The 18,489-nt window shown below is 45.0% G+C and overlaps 1 protein-coding gene across 7 annotated transcripts in view; it reads right to left on the bottom strand.

Annotated features, from left to right (window-relative positions):
* The window catches only part of KANK4 (KN motif and ankyrin repeat domains 4), a 267,015-nt gene that overhangs the window by 105,302 nt on the left and 143,224 nt on the right, over nucleotides 1-18,489 (bottom strand). For all 7 annotated transcript variants that reach the window (XM_068239357.1, XM_068239358.1, XM_068239359.1 and 4 more), the window contains one exon: nucleotides 16,137-16,210. In XM_068239357.1, coding sequence (XP_068095458.1) covers nucleotides 16,137-16,152 — 16 coding nt within the window. In that variant the 5' untranslated portion in view covers nucleotides 16,153-16,210. The remainder of the gene's footprint in view (nucleotides 1-16,136; nucleotides 16,211-18,489) is intronic.

Here is an 18,489-nt window from a genome sequence, read left to right as displayed (position 1 = left end):
TACATCCATGCCCCCAGCATCACTCCTTCCCCCTCGCACCTCCTTCACCAGGTCGCAGCTCCTCAAATGGGAAAATGCAGACCTGTCCCCAGTGGGCAGGCTCCTGTATGAGTCTGTCTGGAACCATATCCAGGAAATCACTCCCTCTGCGCGTGGGCCCAGCAAGGGCCAGCGGAGAAGAGGATGTCGGGCTGGCGCCAGGGTGAGACTGCAGAGGAAAGGTCTGCGGTCAGCCATCCCCGCAATCCTTCTAGCAAACGTCCGTTCCCTCCCCAACAAGCTGGACGAACTGCAGCTCCTCATTGATAAGAGAGAACTCGGCAACAACACACCAGTTTTTTGCTTCACAGAAACGTGGCTCCACAACGACATCCCCGATAGCGCCCTTCATCTCCCAGGATTTAGCCTCATCCGAGCAGACCGCGACAGCACCCTCTCTGGGAAAAGGAAAGGTGGAGGTATCTGTTTTTACATCAGCCCCACCTGGTGCTCCAACACCTCCATACTCGCCAAAATATGCTCCCCGGAACTTGAGCTTCTCCTCATAAACTGCAGACCACAATACTCGCCCAGGGAGTTCTCTTCTTATGTCCTTGTTGGCGCATACATCCCCCCGGATGCTGACGTCAAATCTGCCCTGCGCATTCTCAGCGACACAGTCACGCAGTGGGAGACGTCCCTCCCAGACTCTCTGTTCATTATAATGGGGGATTTCAATAGGGCCAAGCTCCAACAAGAGCTACCACGCTTCCACCAGCATATTACCTGCCCCACCAGAAACACTAACACCCTTGATCACTGCTACACGGTCCTGAAAGGTGCATATAAGGCCGTTCCGTGGGCAGCACTAGGCTCATCCGATCACTGCCTCATCCACCTGATACCAACCTACAAGAGGCGCCTGGAAACTGCAAAACCAGTCCTGAAGTCCACCAAAGTATGGTCAAGTGAGGCTAAGCTACAACTTCAAGCCTGCTTCGACTGCACGGACTGGGAGGCCCTGGAATCACCAAACCTAGATGAGTGGGCGGACAACGTATCATCATATATTAGCTTCTGTGAGGACCAGTGTATACCAACAAAAACTTTTAAACTTTATCCAAATGACAAACCATGGTTCACCAAAAAACTACGACACCTGCGGTATTGCAAGGAAGCTGCACACAGGACTGGTAACCAGGAGCACTACAGGGAGGCAAAAAACAACCTGAACAAGGAACTGAGAGATGCCAAAAAGAGCTATGGGGAAAAGCTGAAACAGAAACTCTCCTCAAACGACTCCCGAGCTGTATGGAAAGGTCTCAGGGCTGCCACCAACTATAAGCCCCCCCCTCAACATGCAAATCCCAGCACTGAGCTTGTTGAGAACCTCAGTGAATTCTACTGCAGATTCGAGAACCAAGCAGCATGTGCAGGACTCCCGGAGCCACCTGCTCCTTCCTCCACCCCGCCTGCTCCATGCCCAAACTCACCGTCTCTGACCGTGAACGAGGATGACATCCTGAGGCACCTGTCAAGGCTAAACACTAGGAAAGCCTCAGGCCCAGATGGTGTGTCACCAGCATGCCTGAAAACCGGTGCACAACAGCTAGCTCCCATTCTGTCTGTTATCTTTACCAGATCCCTCCAGGAAGGTAAAGTTCCTGCTTGCTTCAAGAGGTCGACCATCATCCCTGTACCCAAGAAGCAGGGAGTCACCGACCTCAACAACTTCAGACCTGTGGCTCTCACATCCGTCATTATGAAAACTTTTGAGAGCATGGTCATGCCCCTGCTAAAAGTCTCAACAGAGCCCCTGCTAGACCCACACCAGTTTGCATACAGAGCGAACTGGTCCACCGACGACGCCATCAACATCTGCCTGGAGTCAGTCTACGAGCACCTGGACAGAGCGAACTCATACGCCAGGATCCTTCTCCTTGACTTTAGCTCGGCGTTTAACACCATCAGCCCTAAAATACTTCAGGAGAACCTTGCTGCGCTCAATGTCCACCCCTCCCTGCGCCTGTGGATCACTGACTTCCTCACAAACAGATCCCAGGTCGTCAAGCTGGGTGCCATCCTCTCTCAACCAAGAACCACCAACACAGGAGCCCCACAAGGCTGCGTCCTGTCACCGATCCTGTTCTCTCTGTATACAAACAACTGCGAATCCACTGAAAGCTCCGTCAAAGTTATCAAATTTGCGGATGACACCACCATTGTTGGACTCATCTCCAACAACGATGAGGAGGCTTACCGTCACCAGGTCGAAAGTATCTGCAACTGGTGTAGGGTGAATGGGTTGGTGCTCAACACTGCAAAAACTGTTGAGCTGATCATAGACTTTAGGAAGCGCGCCCCCATCCCACCCCCAATCCATATTGAAGGCACGGAAGTTGCACAAGTCCCCTGCACTCGTCTCCTGGGCACAACCATCTCCAACGACCTGAGGTGGAAGGCCAACACTACCTCCATCCAGAGGAAAGCCCAGCAGAGACTATTCTTCCTCCGCCAACTGAGGAAGTTCGGTATGGACCGGAAACTTCTGACAAGCTTCTACTCAGCCACAATTGAGTCTGTCCTGTGCTCTTCTATATTGGTCTGGTACGCGGGCTCCTCTGCCAGTGATAGACACAAGCTACAGAGGGTCATCAAATCGGCGGAGAGAATCATTGGAAAACCTCTCCCCCCGCTGGACCTCCTCTACAACACCAGACTGTGCTCCAGAGCTTTGCGGATCGCTAACGATCCCTCACACCCAGGCTCTCGCTTCTTCAGTCGGCTCCGTTCGGGCCAGAGGTATCGGTCCATCTACACCAGGACCTCAAGACACAGGAACAGTTTCTTCCCCTCAGCGGTCAAATCACTGAACTCTCTAGACTCACTCCCACCCCCCTCCACCACCGCACCATCCTCCCATCAGCCTAGTCTTCAACTAGCCAGAACCGTTCTCCCTCAACTAACCAGAACCGTCCCTTAAGCATGTCTGCACAGCAGATCTACATATTTACTGCGAACAAGGTTTTTCGCTGTTGTGTATCACCACTGTACTACTCTGTTGTGTATCACCACTGTACTACAAGGTTTTTCTCTGTTGTGTACCACCACTGTACTACATTATGCTTGATGTATGCTTTCTGTTATCTCTGTTGCCTGTCCTTTTTTCTGTACCTGCTTGTGCCAAGCCCAATTCCGGGCACGACCAAGTCGTGCTTGGCGATAAAATAAAATGATTCTGATTCTGATCATGACGATTAACAAGGTTGCCCAAACTTTCGCAGCCCTGTGTGTGTGTGTGTGTGTGTGTGTGTGTGTGTGTGTATATATATATATTCTTTTCTCTGAGGGGGACCACCCTGCTTGGACTGACCCAGAGGTATTCACCTGAGGCATACTAAGAGTCTCACCAGTAGTTTTGTTTTTGTTCTCTCCCCAATTCCCTACCCATCATTTTTCTCTCTCCCCTCCCACCCTGCTCACACCACTAGGGCTGGGGGCTGAGTCTCACTCTCAGTTTGAAGAGAGAGAGTAGGCCTCAAATGTTTACCGCAAGTCTTAAGCTAGCCATACACATACAGATTTCCACCCAATGTTCCAAAACAATTGATTCCTTTCTGAAAGGAGTTGATTTGATCCCTACCACACACAGCTTATTGTGTTTAAGAGATCCAAGCAGGGAATTTATTGGAAATCGATTAAACCACAGGGTTGCACTGTTTGGTGCAGTGCAGCGCTTTGTGCCATTGATCTACCACAACTCAAGCCTAGATTTTCCATCCTGTCTGATTGATACTTTCCAACGATATTTGGTCAAGTAGATCGAAATTCGATTGGACATTTAAAGGACTTAATTCCCTTCCAATTTGATCAAATATGCAGGGAATCGAAATGGGAAAATCAATGTGTGTATGTATAGGTACCTTTAGAAAGTGGTTTGTTTCAATTATGAATATAACATCCTGAAGTTTACAATATGTAATGACCTTGCTAGTAGCATTTGGTTACATACAGGAAAAATAACTGAAGCAACATAGGTGCTCCATGTGACCCCAATGGTATCGGATTAGAGTGGAACTTGGTGACAGCCAGGGCTGTGGAGTCGGAGTTGGAGTCAGAGTCGAGGCAATTTTGGGCACCCGTAATCGGAGTCGTGGTTTCACAAACTGAGGAGTCGGAGTCGGGTGATTTTTGTAAAAAATCCACAGCCCTGTTAAATATTAGACTAAGGAGTCGGAGCCATTTTGGTTACCCAGAGTCAGAATCGTGGTTTCATAAACTGAGAAGTCGGAGTTGGAGTCGGAAGATTTTTGTACCGACTCCACAGCCCTGCTTGGTGACCGGATTTACTGAGGAAGAGGAGGGAGGTGTCCTCTAGTCAACTCACCCGAGAGAGGCCTAGTTAATTGGGTGGACAAAAAGATTTCCCCTCCTCTACATTTCACTTTAAGTACAAATTTATGTTCTTTTTCATATATCTTTTTTTTTTACATTACTGACCATCACTGCATAAATCGTTGTAAAATCGTGGGAAAATATCACCTTGGAGGAAACTTCGAGTGTGTATACGCCTTTGACGAGTGTTGTCTGTTGGGGATGAGGACCTGATCCCCTTGGATGACATTGATGGGCCGGGCTGCACACATGCATGTCAGCTGTGTAGCTGATGATGTGCTGTGTTGCAATGCGGGGGGATTGGCGGGGTATTAGCATTGCTAGGGTCGAGTAGATCCGTTGGGCAGATTGCTCATGAGTTGGGGGTCGGTGGCTGCCGTATACATGCTCGATTGTCAGCTCAGGTGGTCATTATCGGTCGCCTCAGCGTTTACGGGCCTTTAGGCGTAAAAGTGAATTCAATAAGGTCGTTTTCCCATATGCAATAACCTTTTTCTCCTGACTTTTCTCCTAGGTGATATTTTTACAACGTATCTTTTAAATGCCTTTTAAAGCACCAGTAGGAAAAAAAATACTCAAAATAATTTCAATAGTACATTTTCACCAACATTTTGGTGTGTTTTTCAATTGTAAAGTGCTGAAAAATAAATTTAAAGAGATGAAAAACTATCTCGAGGAGAAAAGTTAACCCCCCCCCCCCCCTCCACAAGTCCTTTTTATCATACCAGTTAAATCTTTTGCTAGCCAAAAATCAGAGACTATTACCAACTAAAAAAAGTTCCATGTTTAGGGCCGGTTCACACGGCGGCAGGCAGCGTTGGGGCGGCCAGGAAGTTGCGTCGTCCTGTGACGTCTCGTTCGGTGGCGGCAGTACGGAGATCGTCGCCATCGGCGTTTCTCGTCCCCGCAGGGGGACATGAAGCCGCGCCGGCTAGCCGTCCCTGGACGTTGCATGCGGCTTCTAGGGACGGCCGAAACGATGCGTTAAATCGGGATCAGAAAGCCGCGTTTATGCAATCGACGGTAACAGCGCAATGCTAAACGCTCCCATTCACTTAAATGGGAGAGTTTAGCCGATGGGTCCCGAACACTTGACGGTAGACGCCGCCAAGCGTCCGTGTGAACCGGCCCTTAGGGTAATTGAAATCGATAATTTAATAGCATTTATTGGCTAACTTTTCTATTTATAAAGCATAAAACCATAATTCCAAATACTGCAGATACACACTCCCCCTCTAGATCTACTGATAGGGCTTCCTCAGTATCAGAGGTCAAAGTACAGAAGTCCTTTGATGAACAGAAAGGTAGACCAGATGAAAAACCAGAGCCCCACAAAAATGTAAATTAAGTTTTCCAGCAGGAAGCAGACACTTAATTAAAAGCCATTTGCAGTATATCACAATGGATAAAAAGATTTACAAGCCTGCATTATCTATTAAAGATAAAACCTATGGGGGATTGGAAGAATCCCAAGAAAGGGTATTTTCTGTACATAAAAGTATAGCAAGGGAAAAAAAATACGATTAAAGATGAATGGAAATTTTCAGGCAGAAGACAATTTATGCCGAGACATGATTCCCTTTTGAAAAAATGCAAAGTTCTGAGATAAAACTTAAACTGCAGTTGTGGGAATTTCTAAGATTAAGAAATGTCTGAACATCCATTAAACGTATACTTATTTGACCAAATAAAATAGATTCTGGCTCTGAAGTATGGACATACTGAGAGACCCTATGGACAATGGCAGATGTTTATTTAAAAATAACTTGGAAGGCTGCTTTGTCTTTAGACTTGCCATTGCTAGAACTGCTGTAGCTAGAACCCTGAAGATCTGGTTAAAACAATTACCGGTAGTTTTCTTACTTACGATATGCCTATGGAGGACATTCTTGCTAATTTTACCAGTTTTATGAATGGTGGTAAACTATGGGGTAGATCAAATTCACTTTTTGTCTTAAGATTTCTCCTAGGAGATCATTTTTCTTCTTCTATTTAACCACTTCTTGCAGTGTGGGCACTATAAAATGTTGTTTGTGTCTGTTTACTGCAGACAGGACAATTTAATGCGTCACTTGCTTCTGCCGATGCCAAGGACACCTGTCAGGACTTACTCATCTGTGATTGCTGAACGGGAACATGTGTTCCTTGAGCCATTCAAAGTTCCTGTGAATGAATGAAAATGGCTCCGATATAAGCCATGTTAATTTATGAAGATAAAAGTAATAAAAAAATTAAAAAAAAATCACACCATTCACAAATACTTCCTGTGAACACAGCATAGTGTGTACTGCCATCTAGAGGCCAAAAAGTACAATTAATATAAAAATTAATAAAAAAATAAAATAAAGGTACTATAGTTATTAACTCCTTCTATCCCCATCTCCCGTAGTTACCAAAATAACACTTGTAAAAAAAAACCCAAAAGAAAACTCAAAGTGACAGCATTTAAAAAATCCAGTCCTTAGGGACTCAGCTTTTTTAATATGTATGTCATGAGGGTATATATCTGTTATTTTATCAAATAAGGGTTTGTATTATTGATAGCTTAGAATGAGAAAAAAAACAAAAAAAAGACAACAACACAAAAACCCTAAAATACACCTTTATATCCAAATAACATATTGTTGCCATACATTGTACTAGGGACATAATTTAAATGTTGATATAACTAGGACAAATGTGCAAATACAATGTGTGTGTTTTAACTACAGTAGCATTGTTTATTTTAACCCTCCTGGCGGTCTATTAGAAACCGCCAGGGGGCAGCGCAGCACTACTTTTTTTTTTTTTAAATCATGTAGCGAGCTTAGGGCTCGCTACATGATAGCCGCTGTACAGCGGCATCCCCCGCCTCCGGCGATCTTTGATCAGGAAATCCCGTTCAAAGAACGGGATTTCCTGAAGGGCATCCCCCGTCGCCATGGCGACGGGGCGGGATGACGTCACCAACGTCATGGACGTCGTGACGTCTAAGGGAGTCCCGATCCACCCCTCAGCGCTGCCTGGCACTGATTGGCCAGGCAGCGCACGGGGTCTGGGAGGGGGGTGGGGGGGGCGGCACGGCGATCAGCGGCGATCGAGCGCAGAGCGGCGACGATCGGAATGCACACACAGCTAGCAAGGTGCTAGCTGCGTGTTGGAAAAAAAAGTGAGCAAATCGGCCCAGCAGGGCCTGAGAAATCCTCCTGCGCTGCATAGCCGAGCTCAGCTCGGGCTTACCGCCAGGAAGGTTAAAACTATATAGGATGGAATTGGAGAAAGTGTATTTTCTTCATTGTTTTCCCTTTACAATGCATAGAAAATAAAGTAATTACTAAAAACCAGTATAACCCCCCAAAAAGCCTAATTTGTGGTGGAAAAAAACAAGATACAGATTGTTTAGGTGTGCTAAGCAGTGATAAGTGAGGACTCGGAGCGCTGACAAGTGAAAAAGACTGCAATTGAAAAATTACCAAAAAGTACTGGTAGGTGAAAAATTACTGTTAAAAGTATTCTGTGTATTTTCTTGCTTGTTGGTGGCTTAAAGGGTATTTTATTGATAAGATGTAAACAGTTACCTAAAGTGAAGTTTCAAGTGAAGTTTGTAGGCTGCCTTAATAATCTTGGTAAGGAGCTTTTTTTTTTTTTTTTTTTTTTTTAAACCCAGAGGTTCTGCAACTTTAATATTAAAGTCATGTATTAACTGGTTCTTTCTTCAGCAAAAAGAGTTTGTGAATTCAAGCTTTGCCCAACCAACTCTTGCGTAGGTGTGGATAATATCACACTAACCTTGAATCCCTTATGCTTACCTAAGGCTTCTTAAGCAGCCCATACACTCAGCCGATTTTCTGGCCGACCGATCGATCCCGATCGATCGATCGATCGATTGCAAATCGGTTGGCCAATCGACCGATCGACGGCCGATTTCGATCGATTTCGATGGATTTCCATCGAACTTGCAGGGTGGAAAATTTAGGTCGATCTGATGAGATTGCTTATCAGTTTGCATTGGCCTTAATGGAAATCTGATGGCAAAAAAATGCCATCAGATCGAATTTCAATAGATTTCAAACTGAAATCTATTGGAATTCTATCCTGGTAAAAAATGTTCTAAAAACGCATCAGATAGATCATCAGATGCATTTCTTATCTATCTGCTGCCAATCTGACGAGTGTATGGGCACCTTTACTCCTTTCACAGAAGCTAGATAATAATGTAACAAATGAACTGCTATAAAGCAAAAGGAACTTCAGCTCCACCATGCAGAAGATTTTATACTCTACTATCTACAGATTACCAAACTATTCAGGAAGGATAATGACCTTCTAATCCCTTTTTCACAGGAAATACAAAAAGCAAAAAAGCTTCCAAAGTCACCACTGGCTGTTGGATAACAAAAGCAATTTATAAAGACTATAAAACTACCGTGGTCCACAGTGGCATAGCTAAGAAGCTGTGGGCCCCAGTGCAAGGTTTACATTGGGGCCCCCAAAGCATTCTATACATGACAATTCATACGACATGAGACGAAGGAAGGAATCCCGCTGCACCAATTGGTCGGGTGAAAGTAGAAAATCCTTTATTGATATTTCAATCCATCATCAGTGTTGCAATAAAAGGCTCACGCGTATCGGAGCATAAAATAGCTCCTTAATCATAGCATACTAACATGAGTGTGTTAACAGGTTATATAGTGCAGTCGGCCACACCCCTAGAGGTGTGAGCCCTGTGCTTAAAGGTATACATAACATAGTATTAAAAGGTGATTAATGACACCATAATGCATATATAAGATCTTCATTTAAAAACAGTAGATACAGCATGACATCACTTCTTAAAAACCTACCAAAATATCCACCCAATATCTGAAATAAACTGCAATATCGCACATACACTGGATGGTATTTATTGATGTTAATCGTAGAAAGTATTTAGATCCAATCTGGAATTTAATCCTGTAGGGGATCGTGTCCCCAATTTCCAGATCCAGAAAGCCTCCCGTCTTAGGAGCCTCCCATAAATATCCCCTCCCCTCTGTGGGTGTGATATCCTTTCTATACCATGAAATCTAAAGCCTGCCATGTTGCCTGAATGGACATGGAAGAAGTGCTTAGAAACACTCGAAGCATGGGAAATATAAGCTGCATTCCTCTGACATCTCCCTGCACCATGATAGTGCTCAGAAATTCTCTGGCGGAGAGGGCGGGTGGTACACCCCACATATTGAACCGTGCACTCCACACAAGTAACCAGGTACACAACGTTACTAGTATGGCAATTAATATATTGTTTAATTTCATAACTAGTGTGCCTAGAAAGGGAAACAGCCTCCCGAGTCTGTTCATGAACATGACAGAATCTGCATGTATTGTAACCGCATCTATAAGAACCCAGGTATCTCAACCAAGTGGGTCTAGGCCTGTCAGCGCTCTGGAACAAACTAGGGGAAAGCCTTGAACCCAAGGTGGGAGCACGTCGTGAGGAGAAACCACAGCCCTCCGCCAGTATAGCTTGTAATTTGGGGTCTGAGTGGAGGACAGGCAAATATTTTTTAATAGTTTTAACAATCTGAGAATATTCTAGACTGTATGAGGTTACAAAATTAATACCCTTGTCAAATCGCCTTTTCTCCCTGCCGAATCGGGAAGACAAAAGGTCGGCCCTAGTCTTACACAGAACCCGATTTCTGGCCTGTAGGATAAGATTATCCCGATATCCCCGAACTTTAAGCCTGGATTGGACCAGATCTAATTCCTGTTCGAGTCTATCTGGGTCTGAGCAGTTCCTCGCTGCTCTAATCATTTCTCCATATGGAATGGATCTTAGAGTATGTTTGGGATGGCAACTTGTAGCTAAAAGCAGAGAGTTGCCCGCACATTCCTTCCTAAAGGTTCTAGTCAGTACCCTCCCTGTCGTGACACAACCAGTCAAATGCAAATCCAGAAAATCAATTTCAGTGGCATTGTGGGACATAGTAAAGGACAAATTTAGTTCATTGTTATTACAGTATGTCAAAAATGTCTGAATGTCCCTCTCTGGCCCCCTCCAAACTAGCAGCAGATCATCTATATATCTAGAATACCAAAAAACAGATTCCGAAAAGGGGTTGCACTCTCCAAAGATGCGGAGCTCCTCCCACCATCCCATGTACAAATTAGCCAGGGATGGGGAGAATTTGGCTCCCATAGAAGCTCCGCATCTTTGGAGATAGTACACCCCGTCAAACATAAAATAATTCCTACTAAGCAGATGATCCACCGCCAGAAGGAGGAAGTCACAGACAGAAGGCGTAAAAGATCCATATTTCCTAATGTGAAAATCCAGTGCTCTAAGAGCTAATTTGTGAGGAATCGAAGAGTACAAAGAGGCCACATCCATTGTGACCCAAACAAAGGATTGGTCCCAATGGAGGGATTCTAGACTGGATAGCAAATGGGTTGTGTCACGTAGAAATCCAGGTAAGCGGCGCACTAGAGGTTGGAGACACCCATCCACCCACTGTCCCAGGCGTTCCCCGAGAGAGCCAATCCCCGCCACAATGGGACGGCCCCTGGGAGGAACATCCGGCTTATGGACTTTAGGTAAATGATGGAAAATAGGTACAATGGGTGCCTCCACCAAAAGATACTCCCGCTCTTTCTGGCCGAAAATACCCAGCGAAACCCCCAAATCAAGTAACTGCTGAAGTTCAGCTTTAAAACATTGCGTGGGGTCACTGGGTAATACCTCATAGGTGGCTGTATCTTCCAATTGTCGTAGCGCCTCACTCCGATAGGCAGATGAATCCAGGACCACCACAGCCCCCCCTTTGTCTGCATTGCGAATAACTATCGCTTTGTTATTCTGGAGGGACTGTAGTGCTGCCTGTTCTTGCCGTGACAGATCGGAAGCCGCCTTATTGGCCCTTTTAATTCGCATGAGATCCTTTTCAACCAAATCCTGGAAAACATCTACGATAGGAGTTCTGGCCTGGATGGGGTAGAAGCGGGAATTGGAGGTGGCCACGGGGCCCGGAGCCGCCCCGGAGGCTGGGCCATCACTCATGCTGGACAACTGGTCCAACATGAGGATGAGAGAAGCCTCCTGGAATGGAGGGATCTGCCCAGCCCCCGGGGCGGGAAGGCGATGGGGCCCCGGGGACACCCCCAACCCGTCCTCCACCCCACCCAGGCCGTCACCCTCCAAGAAGTGCTTCTTGACCATCAGGTTGCGAACAAACTTGTTCACATCCAGCATGGTATTGAAGATGTCAAAATGATGTGTGGGTGCATAAGATAAACCCCTAGAAAGGAGAGAGATCTGGTCTGGGGAAAGTTCGATACTGGATAGATTAATTACATTTAAAGTGGCTGGGGAATAAATCACTTTCCGTTTCTTTCGGCCTGCCCTCCTAGTCCGCTTCCACCTCTTTTCTTGTATCTCCCCCTGCTCTTCTTGGTAATAGGACGGTTGGCCTGGAGGAGTTTCCTGGATGGTCAGTCCGCGCTGGTCCCCCCCCCGTTTGGGGGTGCCAGAAAAGACGGACTGGACCCTCTCCTCTCTGTTGTCTGGTGAGTCAGAGGCTGAACCCATACTATCTGCGGAGCTAAAACTAACCTTTTTGTGTCTGGGTCTGCGGAGAATGGATCTAGGTGATCTGTACAAAGTTTCCCTGAGCAGAGGATACATCTGCGACAACTGCCCTGATTTGCAAGGCAGTGACCTGGTCCAGCACTCACATTTTGTGAAACATTAATATTGTCTAAAAGTTTCAGAATAATTTCCTAACAAGTGGTCTCCAGTCCACCCATGAGGTTATATCTGTGGTACCTTACTCAGGTGAGCAGGATATTTGTGCACCGGAAATGGCATGGAAGTTTGGGTGCTGCCATTGGCACCCATACAAATACCGTTTATAGGTGGAAATAGCGGGGGTCTGGGGCCTCACACTATGCAAACTGCAGCTTCAGATAGCTGGTATTTTATTTTTGCCCCTAGGTTCACCTCAGGTTCTCTTTAAAGTAAACCTGTAATGAAAAAAAAAGCCCCTGGGGGGTACTTACATCAGAAGGGATCTAGATCTTAATGAGTCTTCTCCCGCCCTCTCCTGCAGTTTCGATCCAGCGCTGGCAGCCCCTGACAATTCCGTGAGAGCCTCCTGCAGGCACACTTGCAGCTTTCACTGGGGCTCAGGCAGAAATAGCGGAGCCTGATCAGATCTGGTCTACTGCACAGGCGCCAGATGCCTGCACAGTACAGCGGATCCAATAGTGCTTGGCTATTTCCACCTGAGCCCAAATGAAAGCCACAAGTGCGCATGCACGAGGCATTAACTGGATTGTTATGGTCCTGGACAGTTCTAGGGTCCCGGCGCAGGATCGAAAGGACAGAGGAGGACCGCAAATCCAGGGCGAATTGTGGACGATCCAGGTGGTGGAGGAGGACAGCGAAGGAGAGATCAGCCTGGAGGGGGCTGGAGGAAGCCCCAGGTATGTATATCTGTGTGTATATATATATATATATATATATATATATATATATATATTTTTTTTTTTTAAAGAGGACCTGAACTCTTGCACAGGACAGAAGGAAAACATAGAGAAATGCACCCTGGATGTATTTAGAGAGTGTAGGCTGTCTAATTCCCCCTAATTTGTGTCTAATCTTAAATTGTAATTTGATCCTCCCTTGTGTCACATGCCTGCCTATGGCAGATAAGCCCATTGGAAAGCACAGCCTGTAAACAATATGTCTGCCTCCATGAATCAGGAAGTAGACACCGTATAGATTTATTTTAGGATTTGTATCCTCTGTAACAAATGTTTTTTTGTTTAAAGGTTATTATGCTGTTGTGTATCTTTTGGAGCGGAGAGGAGGTCTGAGTTCAGGTCCACTTTAAATCCCCCCGTCTCAGGTTTACTTTATTGTTGCCTAGGCTACCACATGGACGGACTAGGCCCCATGGGAAACAATTACTAAGTAAGTAACTACATTATTAAAATCTAAGTAGTAGTAACTTATGCTGCTTATTTTAGCACAGCAAGGACTGTGTGGCTTTCTGTTAGCTCTGTGCTATATCTATCAAAATACACAACCATGAAGTCATCATACATGTCAGTATGTAAAGGAACAGCATTATGAGGGAGGCATTTATTACAAATACAGTCTAAATCAAATACAACAGCTTTCCAGGCATATGGCAAATTTCTACCAAGAAGCAGGACATGTATTCCTGGAATGTAACGAATGCAATATTTAAAAATGACTGTTTATTTTATCACTATGAAATGTGGCCTAGTTTACATGTATTGAGCTGTGTGTGCGGTGTTGAGATGCTCCAGTGCAGGTACTCCAGCAGCAATATGTCGCTGTCAGGCACTGGAATCCTGCCGGAACCCATCAATAACTCTCCCAAGCTGAAATATCGCTATTAGCTAGTTTAGCCTTTAATCCGTGACAAGCATGAATGGCATTCCCACCGCCTGTCCTTCAGACCGTTAGAGATTTCACACACTCTTCTGCTGCCACATGTACTGGCTACACACATATACTGGAGAAGTGCCCAAAATTATGATGACTATTTAAAAGTCTCGAATAGGGTATAAGGAGTCTTTATTTTAAAGTGGTTAATTGTAGACAGTCTACAATTAACCACTTTAAAATAAATACTCCTCATACTCTATTCGAGTGAGTCATCTTTGGAGGTAAGACACCTCTTTTTATATTACTGTAGAGTATCACACTTCGACCTACTAGCAGAAAAACTGGGCACCTCCCCAAACCTTTTAAATAGTTATTACCCACACCCCCTAAGTATAGAGGGTGCTTTTCACTTCCCACTCGTACGTATACCTCCCTATCAGTGGCAAGGCCGACAGGAGGAGAGCGACCACCCTGTTCCAGAAGGTTCTGGGATACCGAGTGGGAACGGTTTCTTTCCACATGCTTGTATGGTGGTTGCAGGAATGCAACCCATACTTGTGAGTATAAATTACCCACAATCCCCCACCAATTAACACCTGGCAACGATACTGCACTATTGGGCTCCTGGTCTTTCGCCCTCTCCACAGGCTGAAGGATCTCCATTCCCATTGCGAAGGGACTTCCAGAGACCTGGACCAACTGTATACAAAATTATGACGCAATTTATTTTCTGATAAGCTCACCCTTTTGTCTTGTAGTGGATCTCTGTAAGTGTACTTGAGACAACTAATATGGGGGTATTTATACTTACCCGGGGCTTCCAAAGCCGTGAGGTGCGTGGGCTTCCTAGCCATCCTCTCTGTTTTGTTTTAATCCCCCGGTAATCTGGCCAGTCGTGCGCAAACGAGCGCGACCGGCAAGATTATCGGGAGGTTACAACACGATGGAGCAGCCGGAGAGGATGGCGAGGGAGCACATGCTCCTTTTCTACTGGCTTTAGAACTCTTAGTAAACAAACATTCTGCAGAGATCACCTGATAGGACTAAACATATCACCTGTGATAAATTTCAGAATTTTTAAATAAGCAATTTTGTTCATTATGGTATTTCCATTACAGTTCCTCTAACTACACTATTTTACAGTTCCCTCATGATTTGTATCATGTATAGCACTCTCTCATCTTGCAATGCTGGGGCCCCAGATTCAAATCTGGATCAGGACGCTATCTGCATAAAGTCTGCATTTCCTTCTTGTGGTTGTATGGGTTTCCTCCCACATCCCTAAAACATACAAATAAGTGGATTGATCCTCCCCCCCCCCCCCCCCCCCCCACACACACACAAAAAGCAAAAAAAAGCAAAAGGAAACTATAGACTGGGATGGGGCTTTTGAACTATGACTATGGTAGGGATTAGATTCAGAGACAGTTAGTGACATGATTAAGTACTCTGCACAGCAGTGTTTCCCAACCCTGTCTTCAATGCCCACCAACAGTGCATGTTTTGTATAAATCCACAGGGGTAGATAATCAGCTCTGCTGAGACACTAATTACCTCACCTGTGAATGTTTGTGGTTTCCTGCAAAATATGTATGGTTGGTGGGCCTTGAGGACAGGGCTGGGGAACTCTGCGTAAAGCACAATGGAAGAGGTCAACCCAGGAGCGTAGCAATAGGGGATGCAGCGGATACGACCGCACCAGGGCCATTGGACCAGAGAGGCCCACTAAGAACTCACCCTCATCTGCAATATTAGCTTTTCAACGGTGCTATGCTGGTAATGATCATTTCTATATTTGCTTTGAATAGTGGTAATCATTAACAAATGATTCCCCTCCGCTGTTTACATTTTATTATACTCTGAACGTCCTTGGCAAGTTTTGTGCCGCTATATGAACTGTTACCTGTTGAATGCTTGGGGGTCCCAATGTAAAACTTGCACTGAGGCCCAATGCCAGTGACGTAGGTAAGGAGCTGTGGGCCCCGCTGCAAGTTTTACATTGGGGCCCCCCAAGCACTCTATTCATAACAATTGATACGGCGCACCAAAACCTGCCAATGGCAACTGCAGTGTCAGAGGTGCAAGAAGGGGATGGGGAACAGTTTGTTAATGATTACCACTATTCAAACTATCTACAGAAGTGATTATTATGAGAACTGGATCAATAGAGAGCTAATACTGCAGTTGAGGGAGGGTCCTTCGGGGCCCCTCTGGCCCAAGGGCCCGATGCGGTCGCAACCTCTGCAACCCCTATTGCTACACCCCTGCCCAAGGCTCCTTAGCTACACCACTGAGTCAGCCCAATATAAACAAACAGTAATAATAATCAATTAAATGATGACACATGTTTTGCCTTTGGACTCTAAGCAGTGCAACATACCGTTTGTCGTCTCCATACTTCAGCTGTATTCCCTGGGATTATTTAACCTTCATCCACAGAATGCTGGTTCAAACCTAAGAAAGAAACAAAAAAGAAGAAACTCTCTAAATATTCCAGGCTGATGTGCATCTTGCTTTAATATTCTGCTCAGTTGCTATGGGCCACAGAGGACTGGCAGACTGCAATGAGTGTGTGTTATCCACAGTCAGGAATAATACTTAACTTCTAACGTGGGCTGAAAGAAAAACAGCTGAACTCTAATTGGTTGCCTAAGGTAAAGAAAAACATGTTTCCTATCATTTCAATATACAATTGTCTCCATTCCTAGAGAATCATTCAACACATTTCATTCTCATTAAGTGAGCCTATATAGCAGCAGCCTATGATGCAGGCATGTTGTAAGACCCAAGGCTACTACCACAGTGGAATAAGAACAACCAAAGGACACCAGTTTTCCTCATAAATTCCTCCTACAAGTATTTGCCAGGCAGACTGTGCTACCAAGTGCTCACTGGGGACTTTACTCTATGGGAAAAAGTGCAATGTATGAAGTGATGGAGCTCTGAGGTGTATATTTGTTATATCTGGCTGAGCAGAGTCAGCGGTTTTTGACACCATCATCACACTCTGACAATAGCATGAAATATGTCACCCCCACACACTCTGCAGAAATAAGCTAACTAATATGTGGTTATACATGGAGAGGTGATCGGTCAGACCAGCACAATATGAAGAGAATGGTGAAATATCTGAAGGAAATCACTTGCAGGCTAATAAAATCATGAAAGCGGACCTGAACTCAGAACTTCCTCTCTGCTCTAAAAGATAAGCAACAGCTTAATAACGTTTAAATAAAAAATATTTCTTTGTTACAGCTGATACAAATCCTGCAATAAATCTGCAGTGTGTCTACTTCCTGCTTTCATGGAAGCAGCCATAGGGTTCACATGCTGAGTTTACAAATTCTCCTGAGCTGACACAGCTGATAAATCAAATACACTTGCGCTTAGTCACAGATGAAGGGGAATTAGACAGGCTAAACTCTCTAAATACATACAGGGTGGATTTTTTTCTGTCTTCCTCCTGTCCTGTGCAAGAGTTCAGGTCCACTTTAAAGGACAACTGAAGTGTGAAGACAATGGAGGTTGCTATATGTATGTCCTTTTAAACAATATCAGTCGCCTGGCAGCCCTGATGATCTATTTGGTTGCAGTAGTGTCTGAATAACACCAGAAACAAACATGCAGCTAATCTTGTCAGATGTCAGGAACACCTGATCTGCTGCATGCTTGTTCAGGGTCTATGGCTAAAAGTATTAGAGTTAGAGGATCATCAGGGCAGCCAGGCAACTGGTATTGCTTAAAAGGAAATAACCCTGACAACCTTCATATCCCTCTCGCTTCAGTTGTCCTTAAAAAAAAAAAAAGACTACTTCAGGTAAGGTATCTTAGCAGTAATATGGCATATACAGTATATAATATAATTGACCCAATGAGGTCCTATGTTTTTCACTGCCTACCTGCATATTTTTGTTCTTTCTTTATTGTTTTGATTATTGTTTGCAATGTTCTCTTTGTTCAGCTTATGTTTATATTAATTGGCAGAAGTCTTGACAGTGATACTCCCAGGATTATAATGCATGCATATACAGTAGTTACTGTATATATGGACATTGACTAGAGGTCCTGACACAGTTGTGAATGTTACATTGTTTCTCGCTCGAGCAAGCCGTTCATGTGTCATCAGGCATTATGATGTATCCTGTTTGTGATGTTTTCTTTATTGCCAATGAGTTACAAAAAGAAATTAAATGACTAGTTAACAGACTGCGGAATGACAATGCTGAGAAGACAGGCTTGATTGTCCGTCAATCATTTTCAGTATCCCCCTCAACACACATCGAAACTGCAGGCACACTACATCCAACCACTAATCCAACCCACTGGTAAACAAGCATTCCCCTGTTGGCCCATCATTTAGCGCCAGTGTGAAGCAGCCCTCACTCTCTGTTGCAGTTGTGCTGCACTCAAAACGCATGCAGCAGTGTGTTGTGGGAATGCATTACTGCACAGTGCATGAGTGTGTCCATCAGTCAGAGCAGTCTATGCACTGTTTGATGTCCCTACGCACTGCTAGTTGAGCCATGTTGCTGAAATCTGATCAGCAAGGTGGCAGTGTGCTACTACTCATAATGCTGGATACACACCATGCGTTTCCGCGTTCGATGCGGCCGTCGATACGCGTCGATTCGATTATTTCCGACATGTCCGATTCAAGCTTCGATGGATTGTTAGGTCGATTTGCCATACTTTACATGGCATTCGACCTAAAAATCATCGAAATTCGTTCGGAA

Source organism: Hyperolius riggenbachi, chromosome 6 (assembly GCF_040937935.1).
Source record: "Hyperolius riggenbachi isolate aHypRig1 chromosome 6, aHypRig1.pri, whole genome shotgun sequence".
Classification (NCBI taxonomy): Eukaryota; Metazoa; Chordata; class Amphibia; order Anura; family Hyperoliidae; genus Hyperolius; species Hyperolius riggenbachi.
The sequence above is the reverse complement of the archived record's forward strand: the minus strand, read 5'-3'. Positions and strand labels throughout refer to the sequence as shown.